This window comes from Gambusia affinis, linkage group LG12 (genome assembly GCF_019740435.1).
Source record: "Gambusia affinis linkage group LG12, SWU_Gaff_1.0, whole genome shotgun sequence".
Taxonomy (NCBI): domain Eukaryota; kingdom Metazoa; phylum Chordata; class Actinopteri; order Cyprinodontiformes; family Poeciliidae; genus Gambusia; species Gambusia affinis.
This window is the reverse complement of record NC_057879.1, coordinates 5,137,489-5,163,379: the sequence shown is the minus strand read 5'-3', so window position 1 is coordinate 5,163,379 and position 25,891 is coordinate 5,137,489. Positions and strand designations below refer to the sequence as shown.

General features: G+C 39.1%; 4 protein-coding genes across 14 annotated transcripts; 2 read left to right on the top strand and 2 right to left on the bottom strand.

Moving 5' to 3' along the window:
- Positions 1–281: 281 nt before the first annotated feature.
- LOC122840627 (UDP-N-acetylglucosamine/UDP-glucose/GDP-mannose transporter-like) lies at positions 282–5,091 on the top strand. The gene is made up of 13 exons (XM_044133159.1): positions 282–542; positions 1,334–1,367; positions 1,441–1,527; positions 1,596–1,663; positions 1,745–1,816; positions 1,896–1,964; positions 2,045–2,147; positions 2,225–2,317; positions 3,214–3,281; positions 3,376–3,454; positions 3,540–3,622; positions 3,784–3,836; positions 4,777–5,091. Exons 1-13 carry the CDS (start codon positions 340–342, stop codon positions 4,785–4,787), a joined length of 1,023 nt encoding a protein of 340 aa, XP_043989094.1. The 5' UTR covers positions 282–339; the 3' UTR covers positions 4,788–5,091.
- An 871-nt stretch (positions 5,092–5,962) lies between these two features.
- On the bottom strand, positions 5,963–18,740 carry mier1b (mesoderm induction early response 1b, transcriptional regulator). Of its 5 annotated transcripts, none has more exons than XM_044133151.1 (13): positions 18,383–18,740; positions 14,982–15,006; positions 14,625–14,773; positions 11,634–11,816; positions 10,858–10,987; positions 10,710–10,777; positions 10,519–10,591; positions 10,256–10,407; positions 9,386–9,467; positions 7,750–7,844; positions 7,433–7,560; positions 6,949–7,124; positions 5,963–6,725 (listed from the first exon to the last, which is right to left on the bottom strand). In XM_044133151.1, exons 1-13 carry the CDS (start codon positions 18,389–18,391, stop codon positions 6,403–6,405), a joined length of 1,593 nt encoding a protein of 530 aa, XP_043989086.1. In that variant the 5' UTR covers positions 18,392–18,740; the 3' UTR covers positions 5,963–6,402. The 5 variants fall into 5 exon arrangements, with proteins under 5 accessions (XP_043989086.1, XP_043989087.1, XP_043989088.1 ...); XM_044133152.1 differs by having other exon boundaries at positions 6,997–7,124; positions 18,383–18,739; XM_044133153.1 differs by having other exon boundaries at positions 7,433–7,479; positions 18,383–18,739.
- mgst3a (microsomal glutathione S-transferase 3a) lies at positions 17,827–25,848 on the top strand. Of its 4 annotated transcripts, none has more exons than XM_044133171.1 (7): positions 17,827–17,845; positions 23,500–23,613; positions 23,869–24,020; positions 24,104–24,177; positions 24,304–24,361; positions 24,488–24,560; positions 25,324–25,848. In XM_044133171.1, exons 3-7 carry the CDS (start codon positions 23,904–23,906, stop codon positions 25,467–25,469), a joined length of 468 nt encoding a protein of 155 aa, XP_043989106.1. In that variant the 5' UTR covers positions 17,827–17,845; positions 23,500–23,613; positions 23,869–23,903; the 3' UTR covers positions 25,470–25,848. The 4 variants fall into 4 exon arrangements, with proteins under 4 accessions (XP_043989106.1, XP_043989105.1, XP_043989104.1 ...); XM_044133170.1 differs by lacking the exon at positions 17,827–17,845 and adding an exon at positions 22,596–22,614; XM_044133169.1 differs by lacking the exon at positions 17,827–17,845 and adding an exon at positions 22,685–22,703.
- LOC122840629 (dynein light chain Tctex-type 5-B-like) lies at positions 20,366–22,577 on the bottom strand. 4 transcript variants are annotated; one of them, XM_044133164.1, is made up of 5 exons: positions 22,491–22,577; positions 21,996–22,131; positions 21,796–21,875; positions 20,675–20,799; positions 20,366–20,589 (listed from the first exon to the last, which is right to left on the bottom strand). In XM_044133164.1, the coding sequence occupies exons 2-5, from the start codon at positions 22,094–22,096 to the stop codon at positions 20,386–20,388; spliced, it is 510 nt and encodes a 169-aa protein (XP_043989099.1). In that variant the 5' UTR covers positions 22,097–22,131; positions 22,491–22,577; the 3' UTR covers positions 20,366–20,385. The 4 variants fall into 4 exon arrangements, with proteins under 4 accessions (XP_043989099.1, XP_043989101.1, XP_043989100.1 ...); XM_044133166.1 differs by having other exon boundaries at positions 21,996–22,113; positions 22,491–22,564; XM_044133165.1 differs by having other exon boundaries at positions 21,996–22,113; positions 22,340–22,523.
- Positions 25,849–25,891: the final 43 nt, after the last annotated feature.

The window sequence follows — 25,891 nt, the reverse complement described above, 5'->3', positions numbered from 1 at the left end:
CATTGTAAATATTAACAGTCTGAGGTCTGAGTCAAGTTTCTCAACAGAATCTCAAAATCCAAGGAAAGTATTTCATTTATATAATGCATTATATATTTTCAGCATCAACGTTTGTGTTTATCTAAATGATATTTATCCTAATTATTGCTAATTGAAAGTACTTGCACCACAGTTTAAGAACCATGGAAGTGGGTTTGGTGTTTGACTTTAGATATTAAAGTCAGTGTTCCCGCTCAGTCAACTCATTTTTATTCTTTCCCCCTCGGCTGCTATGCGCATGTGCAAGAGAACTGTGCGAAGGCTTCCGCTTCGATTCCCTCTACGGTCCTTACGTAGACGATGGCTGAACTCCACAGACGCCGAAACGACCGTGGCAGCGGCAGCCTGCCAGCTGCGGGATTATCCTCACCCTCCTCCGGAGTCCAGAGGGAAACATCTGGAGACACCCCCACAGTGTTCGCGAAACTCCTTGCCGCGGCATTTTATGGGGTCAGCTCGTTTCTAATCGTTGTCGTCAACAAAAGCGTCCTCACCAACTACAGGTAAAAGTGCAAAGTTCAGAGAAGCGGAATGTAGGCGCGAGCGCGGCGGATTAATTACTAATACTGGACTGAGCAAATAAAGCGGAAACAAGAAAATTAACTTCCTAATCAATATAAGCAGTAGTTACGCTACCAAAGTTTTTTTTTGTTGGTTTTTTTTTACTCAAAAAAAAAAATGTCCACAAAAAATACTAGCTTTACAAAGTAGCGTACCTTAACTAGTTTTAAAGAGTTGTTTTATGTTTAACCCTGTAATTTTAAATCATCTGCACTACAGTTGATAACCATATGCATATTGTTTCAGTGCAAATATTTGTAATGTGTTTTATTTCACGTTTTCCTACTTTTATTTTTAAAATATCACCAGTTAGCTTATCCAAATTATGGGCCACCTGATTAAGCTTTTATTTTGTTGTAGTCTTAAAGAAAGTAAAAGTCATAAACTTGTTGTTTTTGCATAGTTAGCATAAAACTATGGATTTTATCATAATTTGATGTCATAAAACCATCATAAGTAGCACATAATTATGAAGTGGGAGGAAAATTATAAATTGTGTCTTTTTCTTTTCACATCTTCGGTGTTCCCTGCTTTGTGTTGGTCCTTCAAACGAAATTCCAATTAACTAGTTGAAAGCTTTTGGTTGCAACATGGCCGAATGTGAAAAGAAAAATGAATGGTATGAATCTTTTTGGACGATAATGTGAATCTTAGCTCTTCGTGTAGAGTGAAGCCACTCTAGTAAATGTTGGCTGGAGTGTTGGTTTCACTGAGCCCCTTTGTTGTTTTCCAGCTTTCCATCGTCAACATGTGTTGGGATTGGTCAGGTAAGCTCTTAAGCTAATGCTTTCCTGCTCATGTGACGTCATCCATCGCCTCTTCCTGCTGTGATCTTTGCAGATGCTGGCCACAATTGTGGTCCTGAGGACCGGGAAGATGCTGGGTATCATCGCATTCCCAGATCTGGACGTGACTATACCGGGCAAGGTGAGAAGGCTATTTCCTCCAAGAACATTACCAGGATCGATAGTTAGACATGATGCGTGTCGTCCCAGATGTTCCCTTTGCCTCTGCTGTACGTTGGGAATCAGATCTCGGGCCTCTTTGGGACGCAACGACTCAAGTGAGTCCCTAAACACTCCATCATATGAAAGCCCAGTCTTGTCTTTAAATGTGACACGGTTGCTTGTTCCCACAATCTCAGCTTACCCATGTTCACGGTTCTGAGGAGGTTCAGTATTTTTCTCACCATGGTGTTTGAAGGATTCCTGCTGAAGTAAGTCAAACCTCTGCATTCCGTCTGCACACGTTGCCGGAGCTGTTTCCTGTTAAAGACGCATCCTAATCCCTTGCAGGAAGACCTTCTCCGCTCCCATAAAGACGACCGTGTTCACCATGATATTCGGTGCTTTTGTTGCTGCCAGGTAAGACGACTCCTTGCAATCCAAAGTGCATGTTTCATGCTCTATGCACCAGCACATATCTCACTCTGTGTTTGGCGTAGCGCCGACGTAGCTTTCGATCTTGAAGGATACATCTTCATAATGCTGAACAACGTCCTGACAGCAGCTAGCGGGGCGTTTGTAAAGCAGAAACTGGAATCGAAGGTGAGCAGCAGCAGCAGCAGATCTGGCGCCTGGTTGATGAGGATAGTGACAGAAACGTGGCTCTGTTGTCCTTATAGGAGCTTGGAAAATATGGGCTGCTGTATTACAATGCTTTGATCATGATCTTCCCTACGCTGGCATATGCGTATTTCTCCGGAGACTTGCAGATGGTAGGTGTTCTTGCAATATACACCCATAACGGGATGAGGGAGGCTTTTATCTGAGGCTTTTCATGATTTATTTGAACCATTTTACAAACTAACCTTTTTTCTGCGGGGGATATTTATAGACCGACCAACTTTAACTATATGTAAAAGAAAGAACAAGAGTGCACAAGTGTGAATTTATTGATTTTCTTATACCAAAGGCCACCACACACTCAGGCGTACTGTGCACAATTGGTGAGCCTCGCACAATGTCTGCAGACAATTAAGATTTCATAGTCAAGCGGACCAATTTCCTATATGGCTCGTGACAAATTCCACAATCCAAATGGATGCTAGCAAGTTCTCCACCATGGCATTTTAATCGGCTTTTACGTCACTAAAGGGTTCTGTTTCCTAGAGATGAACAATCTCACGTTTAAGTCGGAAATATGGGAATCAATACCAGATTTTTAAAAAACAAAAGACGTACTTGGAGTGTCATCATCTGCAAACAAGTCATGTTACCAGCACACGGTCAAAGGCCGCTAAGCGAGGAAGACGATATTACCCCAAAAGCAACTGAAAGATTCAAACCTGATCAGAAATGGCCTGAAAAGAATTCCGGAAGCTACAGTTCTTTTTCTTACAGCAACAACACAGCAGTTATTACCATATTATGGCGCACAAATTTGTATGAAATTTAGAGTATTTCCGTTACGGAGGACATCAATAAAGTCGATAAACATGCGCACCCAGTTCTGGTTCGTCGTGTCACTGCAGGTGTGTGACGCAGCGACTCTGGGGAAAAAAGAACGCTCGGATAAATCATCAAAAGTTCAAAATAAAGATGAAACGAACACTCAGGATGACTGTAAAGTTTGCCAAAGTGCTTGTGTCCCTGTGATTGTGTTTGTGAACAGGGACTGGATTACGAAGGCTGGGCTGATCAGCTGTTTGTTGTGCAGTTTATCCTCTCCTGTGTCATGGGGTAATGTAGCCTCGCAAACTCCTGACGGTGTCGTCTAACAGACTCCCGTGTTCTGCTAAGTCTCGCTTCTCCTCCTTCTGTGTGTCAAATGCAGCTTTGTTTTAATGTACTCCATCATGCTGTGCACGCAGCACAACTCGGCGCTCACCACCTCCATCATAGGCTGCATCAAGGTGAGTCGCTTCTCTTTGCCGACGCTCTCTGAGAAGAGCCGGCGTACGCATTAAGCACTTCTTGCAATTTTACCCCCCGCCCCAGAATATCCTGGTCACATACATCGGGATGGTGTTTGGTGGAGACTACATATTCACCTGGCTGAACTTCCTAGGGCTGAACATCAGGTAATCACCCGTGCGGATTCGGTTGCTTGGGTTGGTCTGCCGACGCAGCTTGAGGACACAGTCGGAAGAGAATTAAAGCCGAGCTGCCAGAGACAAGCGAGCAATGCTGCGTGATTCTCACATGTGAGCAGTGATCACATTTTGTTCTTCATTCCCAACAGCATTGCTGGGAGCCTGGTGTATTCCTATATCACTTTCACACAGCAGCAAAGCAGTAAGTAGGGTTTGAAATACCTTTACTCATAATCCTGACGGAAAATCTCTTGTTTTTAGTCTTCGGTGATTCCCTCCCTCCCTCCCAACCCCCCCTGGGGTTCACATTGTATTAAGACCAAGACAATGTCTTGCTTCTGATTACAGCTTCCAAACTTATTATAGCTTTAAACTGAAACTATACAAACTAGGGCTGTATATCGGCTCAGATTTCCTTAGTTTTAGGCCATCATTTCCTCACTAAACCCTCTCCCCACACTTCCTGACCCATCTTACCTTCATTCCTTCCCTTATCTCCTTCACTCCCCCGACCCCACTTCCTCTCTTACCCTCATTTCCTCCCTCATCCCCCTCTTTACAGGTTTTCTATACCTGTTGACATTTTGCAGGATTATACTGTATTCTGCTGCTTCTGCCTCTACTGCTTACATTTCTGCAAGTTTCCCCACACCGAAGTTTACGTTGTGCTGATCTGGCTGGGAAAAGAGCAGTCCGATCGAATATGTAGCCTCAAAATTATGGTTCTCATTATGAGACTATTATCAAACTTTTTTGTTCCTGCATATATTGACCAGTGAGGTCAATACACGCAGAGTGAAGTTTGGTAGTGGCATCGATACCCTTACCATGGAAGCTTCAACCAGCTTCACTAACAGGCTGGGCGGGGAAGCTGGTTGGAAATGTTCCTTCCACTGTTGGTCTGTCAGACTAAATCTCAGTAAGACACCTTGTGCTCTGGAACAAAAGGTGATAAAGTCCAAGGGATGTGAAGGCTTTAGCACTGCTTTAACCCATTCTTAGCTTATTACACTCCATGGCCTACTAGAGATCTTGCCAATTCTACTTTTTTAAAAGTTGTTCCAGCTTCTTACTCCATTATGAAAGGGTTCTTTGTTTTAAGCGACTCTCTAACCTCAAGCGTTTTTCATCATTTTGAACAGAAGAGGCATAAATCCTGGAGTCCAAACCGAGTGAAGTTGAAAAATGATGATCACCTGCTTTTGTCTGAAAACCTTAAGGAGGAAAGATCCAACCAGTGGGCTTAATGTTTTTAAAGATATGCTGTATGATCTGTTAGCAGTGAAGAGTGTTTAATGATGCATCCCATAAATGTTTTATATGCAATTGTAAAAAAAAAAAAAATTGTTTTTATAATTAGAATCATTTTTGTCTTTAAAGGATGTGGAACCTTTAAAGCCATTTACATGTACATATTCAAACAGGACACTAATAAATGAATATTTTGTTTTACAATACTCAGACTGAATCCAGATCTTTACATTCATGTCTTTGGAATGGTCTATATTTAATTATGTATCACATTTATTCATTTTAAGGAATAAAAGTTCAAAGCTACACTTTAAATACCAGGTAAGTCTGCTATTAGTAACAATTTTTCAGTGGTTGGAAACAGATGTTGCTGATCAGACATTAGTGTTGAGCTAAGATATTCCACTCAACACTCTTCAGTGTGGCTGCTATTGCTGAGTGAAGAAGACTGAAGGATTTAATTGTCACAAATAAAAGCTCTAAAAACAACCTGGACTCTGCTCAAATCTAGATTAGCAGGTTAATGATTTGCACAAACATGATTAGAAAATTATCTCAAATTCTGACTTTCATATCAGAGGAGCAAGGAAATGGCTGATCTTTTTATTACATCCATCAGAAAATAATTAGCAGTTTGTCAGCAAGGAAAAATAAGCGCCGGGTACAAGGAAGACCGAAGTAAAGCAACATGAACAGTCGAAAGGAGAAAAATATGCACCAACTGCTTATTAAAGGTAAGAAATCTTTACAAACTTTACATGAGAGGTCACAAACATTCTGTCCAGTAAAAACGTGTTGAGCAAAGCAGACTATAAAAAATAATAAAAAACAAAAAATGTAGAGATCTACATGATAATACAGGACATCACTGATGTCAGCTGCTTTTCACAAACAAACCTGTAGGGGGACAGACCCTTGGGTTTATTCAGCAGACTCAAACAGCTGTGGCAAAGCAAACGGGGGTTTCTGCTGGGGGGGTTTTGGGGTTTGGGGTGAGTCGCTCCTCAAACAGGAGAAACGTACAATCAAAGTGCAACAACAGCCAGCTGGAGACAGCACCAGCATTTCCATCAAATCCTCAACAACAAACGAATGGCTTGAACACCAAGAACCCATATCATTAGAGCTTTTTATTTTTGGTTAGAAAATATAAATATCTCTTGCGTAGAAAAATATCACAGATGATTTGTTTTATTTAAGTACAAATAGAAAAAAAGAAAAGAAAAGAGAATTCTTGGCAAAATTTCGACAGTCTCCGAAACAGGAGTGGAGAAGATGAGCAAAACGTGTCTTTTGGGATGTGTTGGTGCAGACGGGCTTTTCATCAACCTTTGGCCTTCCTAAAGTGAGTCTTTTAAGAGATTCTGTGCTCACAGCTCATCAGAGCCTCATCGTCTTTGTCCTCTGCTCCACTAAACTAGTCATTTATGGAGAAACTGAGGGGTGGAAAAAAAGAGAAAAACATCACCCCAAAAACGGTGTGTTATTTAACGAACAATGGCGGTCCTGAAAGCCTTTTAGTCTTCGTGTGTTCTGGATGGATCGGCCTCGCTCTGGCTCAGAGGCTCAGCTTCAGTCCTGCATCTTTTGGCCGGTCTGTCCTGTGCCACGGCTGCTGCCTCCACCACCGGCGCCGGTTTGTGGTCCAGCAGAAGCTCCAGAGAGCCGTTTCTGTCGTGGCTGGGCGCGCTGACTTGGCCGCAGCTGTTGGAGGTGTTGTCTGGAACCGAGAGGAGCGGCTCCGTTTCCAGGTGAGACGGGCCGTTGGATTGGACGCCCTCCACCTTCACTTGGGTCGAGTCGGGCAACTGAGATGAGTCCACCGGATGACCCGCGACACCTGCAGACGAAGAAGAAAAGAAGAAATTAGTTTTTCTTTTCCCCAACAATCTGAACTATATCAGGTAATTTCTTGTTAAAACAATTTGTTTTTAAATTGTGGTTGAACTAAAATTAACCACTTAAAGGAGTCTGATTTTCTTAGTGTGGATAATATTGTTCGGAATGAAAAAGAATGATATATAAATTAACTTCTAAAAATTGTGGGTCAAGCTGAAACTTACTGAAACGCTTCGCCTGGTTTGGGTCTGAAAGCCGTGGTTTTTCCTCACCGTTCTGACTGCTGCTGTCTTCCCTCTCAGAGTGGCTGGCGCTGCTGCTGGACGTGGTGGGAGGAGGCGACGCCACCCTGCTGGACGTCACGCTGTCTGTCTCATCCAACAATCTGTCCATGTAGTCCCTGAAACACACCAGCACATGGTCCTTACACACACCGGACTGACGTACGAGATCATACACACCCAAGACTTATTTTAAGACATTTTTGTGTTACAGAGTCTTCCAAACATTTAAATGTTCATCCTATTTTCTAACACTCAAAAAGTTTTAATGTAGCAAATACCAACAAATGTGGAGGCTTCTTCATATTTACAATTAAAACCGTAAAATTTAATTTTAAATACCAAAAGCAAAGCAGCTCTGAGTCAGAAACTCAAACATTTCGAGTTGACAGTTGCGTTTGAGCGGTCTCTCTGAAAGCAGACTTACGTGACACCAGGGTGAAGGTTGTATTTCCTTTTTCCTAGTCTGGTTTGCTGTGCAAAGAAATCATAACGCTCAGATTTCTTCCACATGTAATAAAAGGCCACACATTCTCCTACAGACCTAGTTCTCACCTGAAAGATTTCAATCAGCAGAAATAATTATTATTATAATCGCCCGCAGAGGTACAAACAAAACACAAGACATGATGAATTAGAAGCCTGAGAAATTTCAATATACAGAAGAAAATTTAAACTGTTTAAAGAAAAAAAAAAACTACAGTTGTAAAAGAAATGAATGATTAATTAGAAAACATGTCTCACCTTATTGGCCTGTATTAAATGAAAGTCTTTCCCATAAGCTCGTAGTCCTTGCTCAAAGTTTCTACATTCCTCTTCAGTCCAAACTGATATCTCCTCTGTTAAAGAGAGTCTGAGTGTTACATCTGAGAAGGAGCATTTATCTCAAAAGTGTCTTGGAATCAGAGAGCAACAAAAAACAAAAAGCCAAGTGAGCTTTCCCAGCATCCTGTTGAGATGGAGGAGCTCTGCATTCAGCTGAGCAATGTGAGAGGTGTGGCGGATTGTAGATTAATCGCGATTAATCGGTTACTGACCTCATCGGCAGATAGTTTAATAATCGTTATCTGGATTATTAATAATCGTTATACAGACTCAAAATAGGCAATCTGCTGAAAAAGCAAACTGCCCGCGGTGGCCTGACCTATAAAACTAAATATAAATCTAGGCCTTAAACGATAACAAATTCTGCTGAGCGATTAATTGTCTCAAAGATTATTGTGATAAACGATAATATTGTTTGAAGGCCACTTTAAACTAATTTAATGGTAATGACATAATAATGAAAGCGATATCCTGACAAAAATAGATGCACTTTATTTTCAAAAGAAATCTCAACTCTGGAACTGGTAAACAAAATAAACAAAACAACCAAAAACAAAAAGAAAATGGACTCTCAGTCTCCATTAACAAAAATGCACTTGATTAAAACTAAACAACATAAAATCAAAGCGGAAATAAAAACGACATTCAACCAAAGATTATGAAGTTTGTGTAATATTTTCCTTCAATAATCATTAGATTTAGATAGAGAAGACAAGCATATTCAACTACCTGATGCAATAGTTCACTCCTCCCAAGTTCAAACAACACAATTTATTTTTTTTTTGCCCCGATTTTCTGCTTATGACAATCTTACTAGTGTGTTACGACTGATCAGGTTCTGTCGGTAGAACATTGGGACCGCGCCGATCTAAATCAGGCACATTCAACATGTTGGATTGTCTCAGGCAGTTCATCGCTGCAGCGTGTGGGGTTTCCCCTGACTGAGAGCGAGAACGCAGCCTGCTGAAAGTGACAGGTAGCCAATCAGAAAGCACGGATTCCTCTCCGTGCAAAGAATATCCACAGAAATGACAAGGAGAGCAATTAGAGCGAAACTGCTACAGCAACGCCTTTTCTTCTTGTTACATCTTTTGTCGCTCGCAAACTATCGCTATTGCGTCTATGTCATCAGCTGTGTTTGTTCATTCTGAACTCAGGTGTGATGTAGTGGGTTTTGACGGGATTTTCTGTCTGAAATCTGAATGTCGGTGAGAGAAATCGGTTCTTGTGTGTTTTGTTGCTGGACACCACACCTACAATTTTCTGTCGGTTAACGTGTGTGGTCTCAGGTTTTGAAAATTTGGCAGACGATTCTAAAATCGTGTAGTGTGAACTGGACTTTACACTAAGGAACTGAGGAAGGGAAAGGTCAGTGGAGAGCACCGGAGTTGAGCCTTTTTTTATTCTGTTACATCGTTAGAAAGAGAAAAAGGCCGGGAGAAACAATAAAGCCAATAAATAAAAAATGAGGTTGATAACTTTCAATTATCGTGCGATTAACTGATTTATTGTTTATCGCGACAGGTCTAAATAAATCCATAATCAAGTGGCTCACCTCGAGCTGCTTTTACATTAAACCTCAGTCTTCTTAGAGCTTCCTCTGTGTCAAAGTCACATTTCACCAGTTCATACAAAGCCTAGAGGAAACAGAATGAAATTTAAAACAATCACGTTAAAGAAATAATCATCAGTCTGTGTGATTTAAACCAATCAGGCGAAGAGTAGCTGTGTTTCCATTGATCATATAGATATGTTGCATATTATGGTCTACATCAAGTAAGTTCACACATGTGCACAAAAACCCCAAAACGATTCTGCAGTGGTAGAACAATTCTGTTAGCAAAATGAAACCTGCAGATGTAGGTATTTCATTAGTGATTTTGTGCTCTGATGGAAAAATAATGCAGGAAAAATACTAAAGAATAACTCAAAATTACGCATGTTTCTGGTTTTTCTTGCTCCCTTTGTTGGCTACGCAGGCTCATCGTAGCAACTGACAGCAGTGCAACAGTGTTTAGCTGGACCACGCAGCATCATTTAGTATTTCAAAAATAGTAGGAACATGCCCATAGAAATAATTTTAAAAAAAATTTCTGTAAAACGTTTTGCAGCCAGGATGGTGTCACATATTTGTGCCAGTGGCACAAACCACAAAGACGACGACAGGAAGTACTTGGAGGATGATGTTTTTTTTTTTTATGAATTATCGTGTGAACAAAAGTATTTACATTTTGTTTTGATTGAATTTCTTATTTAATGGAAACACTGCAATTCCAAAATGTTTTTTTTTTTTTCCCCCCTGACATTAACAAAATATCAAAAATGTTTTGCGCACATTTGTAATGGAAACTAAGCTACTGATACCTGCTAATGCTAATGTTATGGCTGATGGGTGTCTGTGAAGCTGCAGCTCTGTCGGCTTCACCTGCTCGTTGTCTTTGATGTGAGAACCCTCTGGGATTGCGTCCACTCCCTTCTCCTCTCCAGTTCGCCTCGACGCCTCCGTCAAGAACTCCACAACTTTCCCCTCGGGAACGCAGTCAGGGTTCCACAACAACTGGTCGTCATTTTCATAAACTGCCCGGCAGGTAGAAATCGATAATAATAAAAAGAAAAAGATTCGATGACGGACGATGGACGTTCAGTTAACACTAAAGTTTTATAATTTCATTCAACCGCTAAGCTTACCTTTCTCGTTTTCTTTATATTTACACAAACCAACAGGAGTCTCAGCCTGATACATAGAACCCACCATTATCTCCTGTCGGCACGAAAACATTGTTTTGAAAGTTAATACTGATCAATTCCAAGTCTTTCTTGTTCTGGTGTAACACAGATGTACGCCAGACCGTGGAAGTAACATAAAACTGCTCGCCTACCTTCTTCCAGTCTTCAGAGGGAACATAGTCCTCATCTTCATCGGACTCGTCTTCCACGTCATGGTTACCTAAGAGACGACATGAAGCTTTTAAATTCAAACGTAACCAGACAACGTCGCCAAAAACAGGAAGGCGGAAAAGCTCGTACTTTCAAAGTACTTGAGTTTCTGAGGGCGAATGAGTTCTGCCGTGCCGAGTGACCGGACTGAGCGCGTGCGGCCGTCAGAAGCGGTCTGAGAATCGCTGCCTTGTTCTGATGAAGTCTTAAAATCTTCACCCTAAATAAAAATAAAAAATAAAAAATAGGCAACACTGGAATTAAACTGAAAACATTCTGAATCAAAAAACATCTCCCTAACTCAAGGGATGGATAATATGGACTTAAACTTTTATCACAATATTTGATGGTGTTTATTGAGATAACAATTGTGACATTATATTTTTTTAATTAAAAAAAAGTCTGCTTCAGAACTCCAGTTACGTTACATAAGACAAAATTGTGAAGTGGCACACAATAATTCCTGATTCATTTCTTCATGCAAACAGTACAACAGTCCCGACTGCAATCCTACACCAAAGAACACACTGCTTAGTGGTGTATGTATAAACTTCAAGATGTTTTTAATATTTACGCATTTAACAAATTGGAATAACAGAGATACAACTAACTTTGATTAGTTGTATCTCTAATCAAAGTTAGATTATTTATTAGTTATCAATTAGTTATTGATTATTTTTTAATAATCAAATTAAAAAATACTTTTTAATTTGATTATTAAAAAGTATTAATAATCAAAGCAGCTAACTTGGACTCCTTCCTTCTATATAGCAAAGAATTTCAACACTTTAAAATAGTTCAGACTATAAACGGCTCATTTTGGAGACAGAGCTTAAAAATAAAGAGTCAGCGGCTCGAACAAAAACCTCTGTTTTCTTCAGCTCTCCAGTGCTTCTGCTGCTTTCATCAGGATCAAGGTCCTCTTCTTCGTCCTCTTCCTCCTCATCCTCTTCCTCTGGCTCCTCATCTTCCTCCTCCTCTTCCTCTGCAGGCGATCTGCTCGCATAACCGTAAAGATTCAGTAGCTCATGTATGGGCATGTCCCCCTCCTGTAAAAACATAAAATAAGGTATTAATAATAATACATATGAGTTTTAGAAAGAACCATGTTGATGTAACGTCCAAATGTTGGCACAGATACATTTATGGTTCATTCTCAGTTTAAGGAGGCACCAAAATATTATATAGAAATAGTGTGTTAAAATGTACTTTAAACAACAATTTAACTATTTTCACCCTGATATTCAACGTTTTGTAACGTCAGTAACAGAGTGTGTAGTGTGCTATATATTATACCAGGGGTCTCAAACTCAATTTCCCTGGGGGCCGATGGAGGTAGAGTCTGGGTGAGGCTGGGCCGCATCGGGTTTTCCACAAGAAAAGCTCTTACAAAAACATTCCAATGTTATCAAATGTCTTTATTTTTATTTTTTAAACACAAAATAAGATGAAAAAATAAATAAATTAACAATTCATAAGAAAAAAATTAATCAGTAATAAATAAATAAAATATAATAATAACACAGCAGCTATAGAAGACTAGATAAATGTAATTATTATAATTCAGATTCAAATGGCTGTATTAACAGTTCTTTAACCTTTAACTTTCTGAACATGAATGGAACATTGAACATAAACTGTTATGAATATAACAGTTTATAAACTGTTTCTTCTGCCTACTTCATACAGCGAGAGCTTCCTCTCGCATAGCCGAGCCACATTTGGCTTAAGGGAGGAGGCAGTTGAGACCCTAAGTAGAGCTTGAAGATGCTCGTCAGTAAGTCTGGACCTGTACTTGGACTTATTGAAGTTCAAGGTAGAGAAGAGCTTTTCGCACAAGTATGTGCTCCCAAAAAGACACATGGTCCGCTTGAACATTTGGGAAAGCTCAGGGAAGCTGGGTGGCAATTCTCTCAAAAATTGCCCAAGCTTGTCTGCTTTTCCACTCACCTCCCTGAACTTGGCTTTGAGTTCAGAGTGGCACTGCGGGTCAATGAGCTCCATTTGAAGCACTGTGATTGGTAAGTTAGTTCAGCTCCGCACACAACACTGAAAAGTGCCAATCATATCAAACTCGCGGGCAGTGTTGGCATAGTTACTTTGAAAAAGTAACTTTAATCGGACTACTGATTACTCCTTGAAAAAGTAACTTAGTTAGATTACTGACTACTTGATTTGGAAAGTAACTAAGTTACACTAAAAGTAACTTTTTAGTTACTTTCAGCAGCTGCTAACAACACTCCGCCTCCTGGGAAAATCACATTGATCTTTGCCAATACTTTTTTGTAAGCTATTTTATAATGGTAACATCAACAATGTGTCTCTACTGATAAGGTTGAACTGAAGAGATTGTAGAAAAAAAAAACGTGAGTAGTTTGTGTGGTCCACTGTTGTCTGGAAAACTCTAAGAAGGATTTTAAAGCCCCCCCCTTCCCTCCCCCCCGGCCTCCAGGTTCTGCGTTACGGCCCTGCGTTTGGTGTCACTGCGCACAGAGCTCCTCCTGCAGCTCACAGCTCAGATGGCTGCACAGATTTGTGACACTTATCTTAGTATTAATAATTAGAATTAAGTTGCCATTATAATTATTGGAAACTACGGACACGTTCATTCGTGGCTGTTTTCACGTTTATTGCGCTGTTCATATTAGTCTCGATGTTTGCAGTTTTCTGGAGCGCAACGTGAAGCTCGACGTCATTCAGAGGTAATACAGTAACTTGCCGTTAACAAAGACACAGCGGGACGGATCATCTGAGAAATGATTAACAGGGAGAGATGGAGTAAGACTACCTTAATGACGACAAATTCTGGGATTTAGCTATTATGAGTCTCTGCTTATTTCCAAACCCAAATGAGCAACTTCACGTTCAAAAACGAGCCCAAAAAGGCGCAACCCGCCGCTCATTAAATCGGCAAGCAATTTTAAAAAATGAAGCCCAAAGCCGCTTATAATAATCGGACTTGTCAGCAGAATCTCAAAATAGTTCCAGTTTTTCCACCAACAAAATGCGCATCTCCCTCCATTGTTTACATTTCTGTCGCATAGAGACGTCGGTCACTCGACAAGACGAGTAGGGGAAATATGATTAAATAACTAAAGAAGATAGTAACGCAAAAATGATTTTGATAAGTAACTGTAGTCTGACTACTGGATTTGAAATAGCAACGCGTTAGATTACTCGTTACTGAAAAAAGTGGTCCGACGTCAGTAACACGTTACAAATTAACGCGTTACTGACATCACTGCTCGCGGGGCACACTAACATTAAACTTTCATATTAAGGTGGGGGCCACAAACTATCGTCCCGAGGGCCGCAGTTGGCCCGCGGGCCGCGAGTCTGAGACCCCTGTATTATACATTATAATTATGAATTCAATACAATAATTCAAACATACTTTGAATTAAAATTAATCCATAGTTAAAAAGTATTAATTATAATAACAATCAATTATTCAAATTAATTATTCAATAGAATTATTAGAACATAAACAGTAATGTTGTGCACCCACCACAAACCAAAATGTATTTTTAATTATAACAATATCATAATTTTGTGTATGTATGTATATATATATATATATATATATATATATATATATATATATATATATATATATATATATACACATACACACACATTTTAATTTTTGCTTAGGATTAATGTCCAAGACGAAACTAATCACACACTCACTAACTTAATATGTGACATTATTGTGAATATGATTCTGGTCTTAGTAACTCACCTGGTTAAATTTTGGTTAAATAAATAAATAAATAAATCCAGCATTTATTTATTATAATTTTTTTTTTACAATAATGATAACTAATAGAAACATGAGAGCCGAGCTTCACACCAACCCGTGCCAAGTCTTCGATCTCGTTGGAGTTGGTCTCGTCTGTTGCCTCCAGCATTTCCTCCTCCTCTAGGGTTCGCTCATCGTCAAAGTCATGAACAAGCATGTCGGCTGACGGATCGAAATCATGGTCGTCGGAACCTGCTGAGCCTCCTGCAAGCGTTCAAGGCCGCAGACAATGTAATACTGAAGCTAGTTTTCCTCACACAAATCTTTCAGTGTAGTACGGCACATCAAATTGGAAATCATAACAGGTAAAATATACTTATATGTGTCGATATAAATTGCAATTATTTCAAGGAAAAGGATTTAAATGTTACCATTCACTAAAGGCAAAACAGAGAAAGAAAAGATGAGCTACCTGGGCTCGAATTCCCGAGGGAGGGCTGAAAAACAGGGAATGGCGGGTCAAAAAGTTAGGACAAAAACAAGAAATACATCCAATTATCTGCAGGATTGGGAGTTAAACACAAAAAACACACATGCAGAACAACTTTGTACCTCAATGAAACGATTTCCCGAGTGATTCGAGTACCTTGGTAATTAAAATTTATCTGCCTCGAAGCTTCGTTAAGTTTGTGACACGGTACTTAATGCACTGTGTTCCGGCCGGGTTATTACTTGTGTTGGGCAACTCTCTCACTTCCACCTAAGTTGTTGGCGAAAGCTAAGTGTTAGCAGCATAACGTCCAGTTTCCAAGTTCGGCCTGGGAGGATTTTATTGATTGATGATAATGTCCGGGTCTTTGTTATTTTTCAGGGGACCGATAAGCAACCTTAAAATGACTGGCGCGATGCCTGGAGGACGGCAGCTTTTCTCCTCCCAGAGCTGCTGCCTGGTGGCGGTTCAGAGCGAACAGCGGGGAAGAGCTGCAGGTGTATTTATACAGGTGAGCGGATAGACTGAACACTGCAGGCGGCTGTTCTTACATGATTAACTTAAGTGTAGCTTTAGGGACGAACCGGAAAATTTATTTCATATCATCCCGGTCTCAACAAATGTGTGGCGAAGCTCATTGTGACGGTACATAGCTGGTAGATGTTTCTGTGTGCGACAAACAAAGGCGTCAAATCCCGTCGCTAACATGAACACAACAGCTATAAATGTCTGGGCAAGGTGAGAGTTCATCTATTAAAGTGACTGCAGATGACTACAGAAACAAAAGCCTGGAGTATTGACGTTTTTTATTAGCGTGTTTGTGAGCTTGCCTTTTTATTATTAAATAAAATTTCAGATTTTTTTTTAACTTTTCTTCAGGCTAACTTACAAAGTCAGCTATTATTGTTACAGGTTAATTTTCTAAACTACAGAAAAGTAACTGTTAGGGAAGCTCAAATGTGAAAAAATTGGACTGATATAGATATCCAATAGTAACTCTGCTGATATGTTAGATTTACAAATGTTTTATTTTATCTTATTTTTTATGCAATTACTCGATTAATCGTATGAACAATCAACAGGTTACGCGATACTAAAATATTGGTTTACAACAGCCCTACTGTCAATTTTCAAAAGCACACAGTAATAGAGATAAGCAAAATATCCAACCATAGTCATCATGACAATTTCATTTAGGGATGCAACGAATGATTAAAGAATAATTTGTTATTTAATCATTCGTAATGGATTATTATTCTGACGATAAATCGGATATATATAAAAAAAACAACTGGCACATTCTACAGATTTTTTATTTCACCACTTAAGCCTTCTTAATACATTTAAATAATTCAGCTCCCTTTTTAAATAAGAAACTAAAAGCTTATGTAGGTATTTTTGTACAGTTTTGGCCTAAAAAAGTACTGCTTTCAGAGTGCTGTTCTTTCAATAAACCGCCTGTTTATGAAACTGTGCACTCCAGTTAACAATTAATCAATTAGTTGGCGATTATTTCAATAATCACGACCAAGACAGTGAATCTTTTCAGCTCTATTTTCAATATGTGAACACATATTGCACGTTAGCATGCGTCAAAATTCTGCTTTCCAGTTCTTCAATTAAGTTTTAATGAACCACAAATCCCTGTGCAGGCTGCTACTCGGGGAGAGAAAATCTATTTTCTACCTGTCATTTGTTCATTTAGGCTGCTACCTGGAAAAGGAGCGAGGTTTCTGTGAGAGCGCGTATAACCACAATAAATACATAAATGACTTAAAAATATAACAGCAAATCAGTGTTATTTTATCAAATAATAGCTTTAAAAAAAAAAGCTGTCATGTATTTCAGTTTAGGGAAGGGGGTTATAACTGAACTTTTTCGATCGCTTTAACTTGTGGTATTTATGGCGTTGGCCATAAAAATAATTCAAAAAGAGGCATTGTGAAATTCATCCTTTTGGCAATAAGCCCCTAAAAATTGATTTCATTAAAATAAAACGTATTTGCTATTTAAAATGCCACAGAACAACATTATAAAAGCACCCTAAAATTGCACTTTAGAAAATACTAAATATTTATTTTATGTGAAGTTGGCTGGAAAAACAAATTACTACATAAAATCCATACCTTGTGATAAGGTGCACTTCTGTACTTTGCAGATTGAAAAAAGGAGACCTAAGCTATATTTTAAAAAGTAAAGGAAATAAGCTGTGGTTCATTTCAATCTATTTCAATAGATAAAACAAACTGTGGACTTCTGATTTATTAAATACGACTATTATATCATAGAAATAATAGTATTTTCTTGTTGCATTAGTCCTAAATTGAATCTTGTCTTCTGTATTAGGAAGCTCTAATGTTGTTCCTTGTCTTTCTATTAGTATTTGAAGTTCAGCAAAAGTTTATGATTTACTGAGCCATTTTTAAGAGCAATACTGTTTGCTAAGTCATTTTAAAATAATGTAAACTACAGTCATTGTGGTCATGTATCAGTTTACATGAGGCACGTAAATCTACGAATCTCTGGTTTTAAGCAGTCTATACAAACCCTAGACGTTATTAGTCGGATATCATTGTTTTTGAGAGCTGTGTCTGCGGAACGAGTCTACGCTTTAGTCAGCCGATAAACAAAGCCAAAAAGAGACCTCAAATTACAGCAATGTGTTTTAAATTATCCAAATAACCCCCCCGGAAAACTCTAATAGGCAAGCATACAGAGGCTACTCTGGCAGAGGGAGGGCCACGGACTCCGAAAAAAAGCGCGCCTGACGCTAACCCCTAAAAACTCACTGCGACTCAATGAGATACTAAACAAAGGCTACTGTGACCGCTTTCTGTGATAAAAAGGTAGTGCTACCCAACATATCTCACTATAGTCTGAATATCACAACTGCAGTGGCGTTTATTATTGTTCTGACAGGACGCCGCTTTACTGGGTTCATTTTCTCAACTCGCTAACTTCAATACAAGTTGTAAGCTAGTTATTTCTCCTTCATAGAAATCCGCTAAGGCGCCCAAATTTAGCTTGGTATTCATAGCCAGCGAATAAGAATGAGTTCGAGCGCACAAATAACTGTAAAACACAGGCAAATGTCCAGTTAACAGCTCTTCACGCGAGGATAAATATCCTGACCAAACCGCGAAGTAACAAACACCGCAGCTACCTTACAGTCCGTCGGGGCTAGCGCAGCTAATGATAGCTAAATCCGAAGTTTATACAACATTCTGGACTCAAATAAATAACTGATATCGAGCAAGCCAGTGAGCTGCTGCTTAATTGTGTTTAAAACTGTCAAAACACAAAGACTATATGCACATTCAATAGAACAAACTATCACGTAATATGAAAGACATTTTTTCTGACTATTTATTTCACTTTCTTACCTCCGCCATATTTGCGATCCTGCTGGGTGACGTCAGAGGTCACCGTCTGTACCCGGATGCGGAGCTCCGCCCACTTCCCTCCTCCCAATATCGAGAACCAAAATAAAAGAGGTAAAAAAGCAGAGAGGTCTTCGTTTTGATTGTTTTTGCAGCGGACCCTACCCACAACTATATCAGTTTTTACAATGCTTTGTCCCAACATTGGTTAATAATACGAATTTAAGAATACTGGCTTCATTATAAAGTTGTTAAAATATAGCTTTTCATATGCAGGTAAACCAGTTATCTATGTAAAAGCGTTACTGCGCTCAGAGAACACCAGCACGCGCTCATCTGACAAGTAAATGTGTCTGGTAGAGTACGTGCTCACATGCACGTAGATCAGGTAATCTGAGATAAGTGGCCTCTGCTGGGCATGATAAAATCACAATCAGGAAATCTAAAAGGGTTTTTTTAAACATTACTTTAAAAGAACCAATGTTTTGTGTTTTTACACTCTTAAAGTTGTTATCATAAAGTTTTACCCTTAGTATTTTACAATATAACATTTGTATATAAGAGAGGCTTTCAGACAAAAGAATAAAGGCAAATGCAGTAGTGCCTAACTTTCCTAAGTGGCACAGATTTGTTTTCAGGGTATCAGTGTTTAGGGGAGAGACGCATACAAATATATATTGTTTCAGATTTTTCTTAAAACTTTTTTGAAAAATGTTCTTGCCAAGTTTTCTGGAATTTAGCAAACACAAAAGCGTTTTGGTGATTTAATACGCTAAAACAAGAAACGTTTGATCTGATTGAACGTCAGACAGTGAGCGAAAAAAATTGTATATGACTTTTTCAGTGTAAGTAAATATCATGTGCCTCTGCAACCGGGTTGTGTTTCTTTCTTGTTATAACTATGCAATTACAACAAAAATTGCATAATTTCTTATTCAGATTGTTCCTTTACCTGACTGTCACATCTTTGATCGGGAGACCCTCGTCATCCTTTCTTCTTCTGTGGTCTTGTTAAATTGTTTGCGCCCCTTTGACCCGCCCCTTTTGTCATGTTACCTTGCGGGAAAGTGGGTGTTACTTTTTTTTTTTTTTAATCTAAATACAACCAGTTACTTATAGATTTATTATGTTAGTTTAATAAATATAACATCTATCATTGTTATATATAAATCCATTCTTTAATGTGCATGCTTAAGTGAACTAACGATTGTAAAGTAGCAGGAATTAACTTCCTTTTTGCTATATACTTTAGTTTTGTGTAGGACTTGGAGCAAGCAGCCCATAACATGGTTGTATTCTGTTTGTCGTTCTTGTCAGGACAGACGAGAATGACAAACCCCTTTACAATCGTGTAAAAGATTGTTATTGTTTGTTTTAAAAGTGGTACAGAAAGCAGCCACCTTGCCAGGCAGATATCTTGAGCCATCCATTTGGTGACCATCAGCTAACTCTTCGGCAGCAAAAACTAAGCTTTCGTCTCGCTACGAAAATTAGCTTATATCGGTCATCTTTACGGTGTGATGGAAATTTATAACCAAGCAGGTAGGTAGAGAAACTACTCGAGAATTGAGAAAGTTGCCACTTTGTCTTTCAAGTACTTTATTTGGAGGTGTTCAAAGGCTCTGAACACAACAAAATCAGAAAGGTCAAAGCAACATCTCACAGATGCCTCTGTTTTATATGCACTTCTGTTATCTGGGAGAACATTCCATGTAAGAACACTGTTCTGCACAGAAGTTGCAACATCAGCCCGTTTGGTCTGGCTCTAACCAGTCCCTACATTTTGTAGCTTTTTATCCTACAAGGAAAACGTCCTTGGCAGAATCCTGGGAGATTCTGCAACAGCTTGAGCATTGTAAAAAGGAGACAAACATGGTAAGTGACTTCTGATAACACAAACTACTACATACAGAAAGTCACTTACTCAAGAATTTCCCCTTCAAAGTGTTTGCTTAATAATAAAGGATTCGACAAAGAGAAACAAACTAAAACTTGACCTGATGGTTTTACTCATAGTAGATCCCGTACACGGTGGCGCTGCAGAACAGAGTTTTGTTCTTGAAGGAGTGGGACACAAAGGTGTCGAAGTTTGGATCCCACAGACAGCGGCTGCTGATCTGCATCCCCTGACCGTTGAGCTGGCCGATGTGGACCAGGATGACGGTTTTATACCTGGGGATCATGAGCTCCTTCACGCGGGACCTTATCACCTTCAACAAGGTCAGAAAGAAAGCGTTCTGAGTTCGGCAGATGTTCTGATGGAATCAATAAAACGTCGGCTGTGTTTTCACCTACTTCACAGAGAGTCAGGGTCATTTCTCGAGAGTGATGTGGATCATACTGCACATCTCGGAGGTGATTGGTGATTTCTTCCTTCAGTATGAATGAGATAACAGTGATAGGGAATGGTTTATAAGGGCCTGTAGACCAAGAAAAAAAAAGACCAGTTGTTTAAGCATTCATTAAATGTCCTCAACATGTTATGGATAACAGGGAATTTATTGGTGAGGAAATAACACATACACAAAACATAATGTTCAAAACTAATTACATTCTAAACATTTTAACAACTTGTTTTTGGTGACAAATGCTATCAAAAGCATTTAAGCTAGGAAAGCAGCCGTGTCTCCTTAAGATACGTTTCTCTAACAATGTAAAACTCGTTATAATGAAAACATTTCTCAACATATGTAGGTTGCTAGGTTAGCGCTTCCGTAAAATGCTGCCTAAACCCATAAATTAAAATTAGACGGAAGACGTTAATTCAAATATTATTCTGCTTCATCCAGTAGAGAATAATAAGGGTGACATGTTTACTAAGGTTGTATTATTAAATATACAATATGACTTTTACTAAGACATACATTTGTCAGAAATGCTATTTGGTAAGAGTTTTAGTTTGTATGCAGTTTTAGTTTTGATAAACTGCTAATGCCCTGGAATAACATTTAAGCTTGTGGACAAAATATTTACTTGCCACCCTGTTAGGATCATTTTAAAAGGTTTATTACCAGTTCATTAACCTTTTATGCCTTAATTACAAACCAGATATATATATAGATTTTTTTTTTTTTTTTTTGCTAATAGACCAAAGCAATGGTTCTTGTGAACTTACATTATTTCTCTTAAAAAATATACGTTCAAATGTGGACAAGAAATATACAAATGGCTTCACAAATGTTATTAGCTGAATAATAACTGTTTGCCTATACACTTCCTCTGGTTTAACTTCCAATAATTACGGTTAAGTCTGTCAATAGACTCAAATGTTTACACATTCTTTCCATTATAGCTGTCATAGTCCAGCTGTCACGTCAAAAGCTAAGCATCTATGATTATCAGACATGGTGCACTGGATTCAGATTAGCTGGTGGTGATGGTGTTGCTGTTTTAGTTCAGTTTTAATGTTTGCTTACCTAGTTGGTAAGTATTCGGAATCATGGTAGCTGTGGGATCTTCATGGGTCACATGCTCGTCCACATGCGTACTGGCAGGGCTGAAGATAATGGGTCGGTTAAAGAAGTTGCAAGTAAAAATAGAGAATAGACACATTATAAGTTACTGAATGGATAAGACTTCAATTTGATCAGGCAGAACAGATATGGAGGATACTTACTCTTTAATCCGGCCAGCTTTTTCTTTGGCTCTGGATCCATCCGTGGGAAGTTTGACTTTCTTGTCTGCTTTTTGTGGTTTTTCCTTAAGTTGTTCAGACATCGCTGCTTTTTTCTTCCCTTACAATTCAAGATAACCTGAAATGTTGCTATGAGTAAGCTAGCGTAAGATAGCTTCTGAATTGCATTAAATATGGCTCCATGTAGACGTTTTGAAAATAACAGGTATATAATAAATACTTAACGTGTTTTTTAAAAACGAGACGTTCTTATAAAGTCTCGACAAAAGTAAACTTTACTAGAAACAAATAAAAAAAAGTGAAAAACAATTTTGAGCTCCACTAACCTCAAGAGAGACAACTTAAGCTCGGTTGTTCGTTTAAAAAAACTGTTCGCTTATTCAAAGTTTAGTGAAATGTCGAAGGTTATTTAAATACTTTTGAAATCTTATAATTATAATGCATGTTACTGTACTAACTAATTTAAAATGTTTATACCGATTTCTCGACGTCTAGTTCCAGGTTTAACCAGATGAAGCAACAGAGTCCGCGGTAACCATAGCAACAGTGACTCCTCGGTGGGCAGGCTCGTGACTCTTTGGGCGCAACCAACCGCTGTGAGGTGAAATTTTCACAGTGCCCTTTTGCCTAGATTGCACGGCCATTATTTCCGATTTAAGTAGTCCGAGTACAAGACTGCATATCCTGAGTGTGAGTCAATATAAGTCAAATTAAATTCAATTAACGTCGAGGTTAATTTTTGTCAGATGTTCCAGTAACACCGACACTTTATTTATGCGGACGTCTGGCATTCAGACCATTGATATTCCTGGATTCCCTCAGTAATGCACAGTAAAATAAATAAATAAAAGCGTTAACAGATATTTGCTCTTTTCAGAGTGAATTAAACTTTTGCGTTATTATAGGGATATTTTAACTTGAAACACGGAGACAGCATTCAAAACAAACTAACAAATGTATAATTCTGCAACACCAGTTAATTCCACATATTTTTTCGGGTAAATGACAGTTAGAGGTCGGTGGTAAACTTGTTACATTTAGCTGAGTACTTAAAAAAATATAAAAGGAAAAGGAGAAAAAAGTCTAAAACGTCCAGCCAATTTTGAAGAGCTGTCCCAACATGTGAGCATCGTTTCAATCCAGTGCATTCACAGCGCCCTCTAGTGTCAGAACATGAGGTGGTCAAAGAAACTCACTGCTATGGAGTGGAGACCAAACTCCACCTATTCCGCCCGCCTCTCCGGCTGACGTGTATCAAACGTGTTGCTAGTTATTATGTGCGTTAACGCAGTAATTTCTTAATTTTAACGCTCATAATTTTTTAATTTCTTTGTATTGATGGAATCATATATTTACACCTGCTGCACACTCACATACAGCCTACGTAAAAATTTTGAAACTGCCTTAAAACAATGGAAAAATCCAAAACGAATATTTCTCCAACACCGCCCCCAAGCGTGCGCTCTCTCCTTACGTAATCACGCAGGCACGCAGAAACCGTTGCAGCTGTAGGAGAAAGCTTCGCAGCGCTCGCTCGTTCGCTCTGACATCGCAGCGTCTCTACGTCAGGGTCGGACTCAACCTCTCTCCCATTTTTCAGGTAAGAAGATCCTAAAATATAACTTATGTTTCCTGTCCGCTTCTGGCTACGTTTGCGCTGCGGTCCTTTTTTTTTTTTTGACCTTCCTCTCGTTCATTCGTCCTTGCTCAGCCTGTGTTGTTTGCTTCCATTCCTTCGACTCACTTTCTCTTTTATTTTCACCCGGCTGGACGAGTTTGTTTCATCACAATATTGCATATCTTTGATGTGAAACAATAAGCTTAAATCTCTGGTTATTCTTTGTGTTTACTTTAGTTTTTAACACTACTCTGAGAGTTACCTCCGCCAGAATGGGTGCGTTGTCTAAGGAGTACGGCTACGTTGTGTTGACTGGTGTTGCCAGCATGATCATGATTGGACACCTGGCCGTGAAAGTGGGAAAAGCCCGGAAGAAGTACAACGTGAAGGTGAGCCGGAGGGTGAGGTCATTTTTTGAGCTGTGTAGGGGAACCGAGGGGGTAGAGTAATTTGCTTTCTCCCTCCCTTGCAGTACCCAAAAATGTACAGTGATGATCCGGAACATGGAGACATCTTCAACTGCATCCAGCGTGCACACCAGAACACGTAGGTATCAGCTGCAAACGTAGAGGTAGAAACCAGAGAAGCACGCACACACCTTCTGGTTTTATTTACTGATAAAAGGGAGGAAGAGCAGATGAAGGTTAACAATCTCTTATCACCTTTCAACAGGCTGGAGATTTACCCCCCCTTTCTCTTCTGCCTGGCAATTGGCGGTTTGCATTGCCCCGTGAGTTTTTCTTTGTTTTTGTTTTGCACTGGCATGCTGCTGTAGTCCCATCCAAATATGGGTGATGCGATCACATCCCAGCAGCTAAAGCCAACACTGATTTGTTTCCTTGTGTGTGTTTCGCAGCGTCTAGCGAGTGGGCTCGGAGCCGTGTGGATCATTAGCAGAGAGGTGTACGCACATGGATACTCCACTGGAGGTGAGACGAAGCTCATGGGGCTCGGTTTGGAAAGTTACGTTGTAAAAAAAAAACCAATTAACAGAAAAAAAAGGTTTATTTAGCCTGTCACAGAGAGAGAAGGAAAAAAAAACATGGGTGTACACCCGGGCTTTTTCTACATTTATAAATGTTCCAAAGTAAATACGGTATTTAATTCACAAGCCAAACATATAGTTTATTAAATATTTGAAAATTTATTTCAAATGAAATGCTTAGTTAGAAGACTAAATATTTAGCTAAAAGTTAAATGTTTATTTTTGCTAACTAACTGTTTAGTTTAACAATATTTAGCTAACTAGCTAAACATTAAGCTAGCTATTTAGCCAGTTGGCAAAACATTTTAGTTTCCAACTTGGCAACCTAAATATGCTATTAAGGTAGGCCTGAGCTAAACTTTTAGTAAGAAACTAAATATTTAGTTAAAATAAATGTATTTGGGTACTGAATATTTAGCTTCCTAACTAAATATTTAAATATTTAGTTTAGCTGTTGAATTAAATATTTAGTTTGGAACTCTGATGTTTCTAAATGTAGGAATAACAAGGTGAGAATCTTAAAATGAACACCCACATTTTTTTCCCTTTAAGACAAGATAAACCAAACTAAAACTGTTAATTTTACCGCGTAACCTCGTAGAAGCTGGGCAGCCATCCTGCCACTCTTTTTTAAAATTTTATTAAAAAAATTTATTTACATAATATCCCACGTGCTAAAAATTGTCGTTGCTGTCCTCTTATGTCAGATCCCAAGAAGAGGATGAGGGGTGCGTTTGGAAACGTTGCCTTGCTGGGGCTGATGCTGACCACTCTGAGCTACGGGGGCCACCTGCTGGGCTGGACAGGACCGGCGCGCCTGCGGTTGTTCGGTGGCGCACCCTCCCACAAATGATTTATATTTGCTGATGTCGGCAATCAGAATAATTTTTTTTATGGCGACTGCACGTAGTATATCTCGTAGCTTATCCGCTCAACTCTGACCTGGTTGACTGGTTGTTTTGAAGCTGGAAAGTAATCGGACTGGTTTTTTTCTAGATGCAGCCACTCCCATTTAAGATGAGTTCACCTGCATAATGTAATAGCCGAACCCTCGTTGCGGAGAATTGTGGCTTTTATTGTGTAATTTTTGCACTGAAGATGATCAATCAGTCTCAACACGACTTCCATCGGTCTCCATTAAGCCTACATGATATACATGTTCTCACTGTCATGATTGCCTGAAACCAGAAGTTAATTCTGACTTTTGTATATTAAAAATCTCTACACTTCTACTTTTTACACTCTTTAGCTACAGATAACACGGCCTTACAAGGT

Coding starts and splice junctions, on each gene's coding strand:
- LOC122840627 (XM_044133159.1), top strand. CDS start 340: ATGGCTGAACTCCACAGACGCCGAAACGACCGTGGCAGCGGCAGCCTG. Junction 1,528..1,595: donor ACGTGACTATACCGGGCAAG/GTGAGAAGGCTA, acceptor GTGTCGTCCCAG/ATGTTCCCTTTGCCTCTGCT. Junction 1,664..1,744: donor TTTGGGACGCAACGACTCAA/GTGAGTCCCTAA, acceptor CCACAATCTCAG/CTTACCCATGTTCACGGTTC.
- mier1b (XM_044133151.1), bottom strand. Junction 10,592..10,709: donor CCTCTGAAGACTGGAAGAAG/GTAGGCGAGCAG, acceptor TCGTGCCGACAG/GAGATAATGGTGGGTTCTAT. Junction 9,468..10,255: donor ACATCAAAGACAACGAGCAG/GTGAAGCCGACA, acceptor TGTTTCCTCTAG/GCTTTGTATGAACTGGTGAA.
- LOC122840629 (XM_044133164.1), bottom strand. CDS start 22,096: ATGTCTGAACAACTTAAGGAAAAACCACAAAAAGCAGACAAGAAAGTC. Junction 21,876..21,995: donor AAAGCTGGCCGGATTAAAGA/GTAAGTATCCTC, acceptor CATTATCTTCAG/CCCTGCCAGTACGCATGTGG. Junction 20,590..20,674: donor TGACCCTGACTCTCTGTGAA/GTAGGTGAAAAC, acceptor ACCTTGTTGAAG/GTGATAAGGTCCCGCGTGAA.
- mgst3a (XM_044133171.1), top strand. CDS start 23,904: ATGGGTGCGTTGTCTAAGGAGTACGGCTACGTTGTGTTGACTGGTGTT. Junction 24,021..24,103: donor GGAAGAAGTACAACGTGAAG/GTGAGCCGGAGG, acceptor CCTCCCTTGCAG/TACCCAAAAATGTACAGTGA. Junction 24,178..24,303: donor CAGCGTGCACACCAGAACAC/GTAGGTATCAGC, acceptor ACCTTTCAACAG/GCTGGAGATTTACCCCCCCT.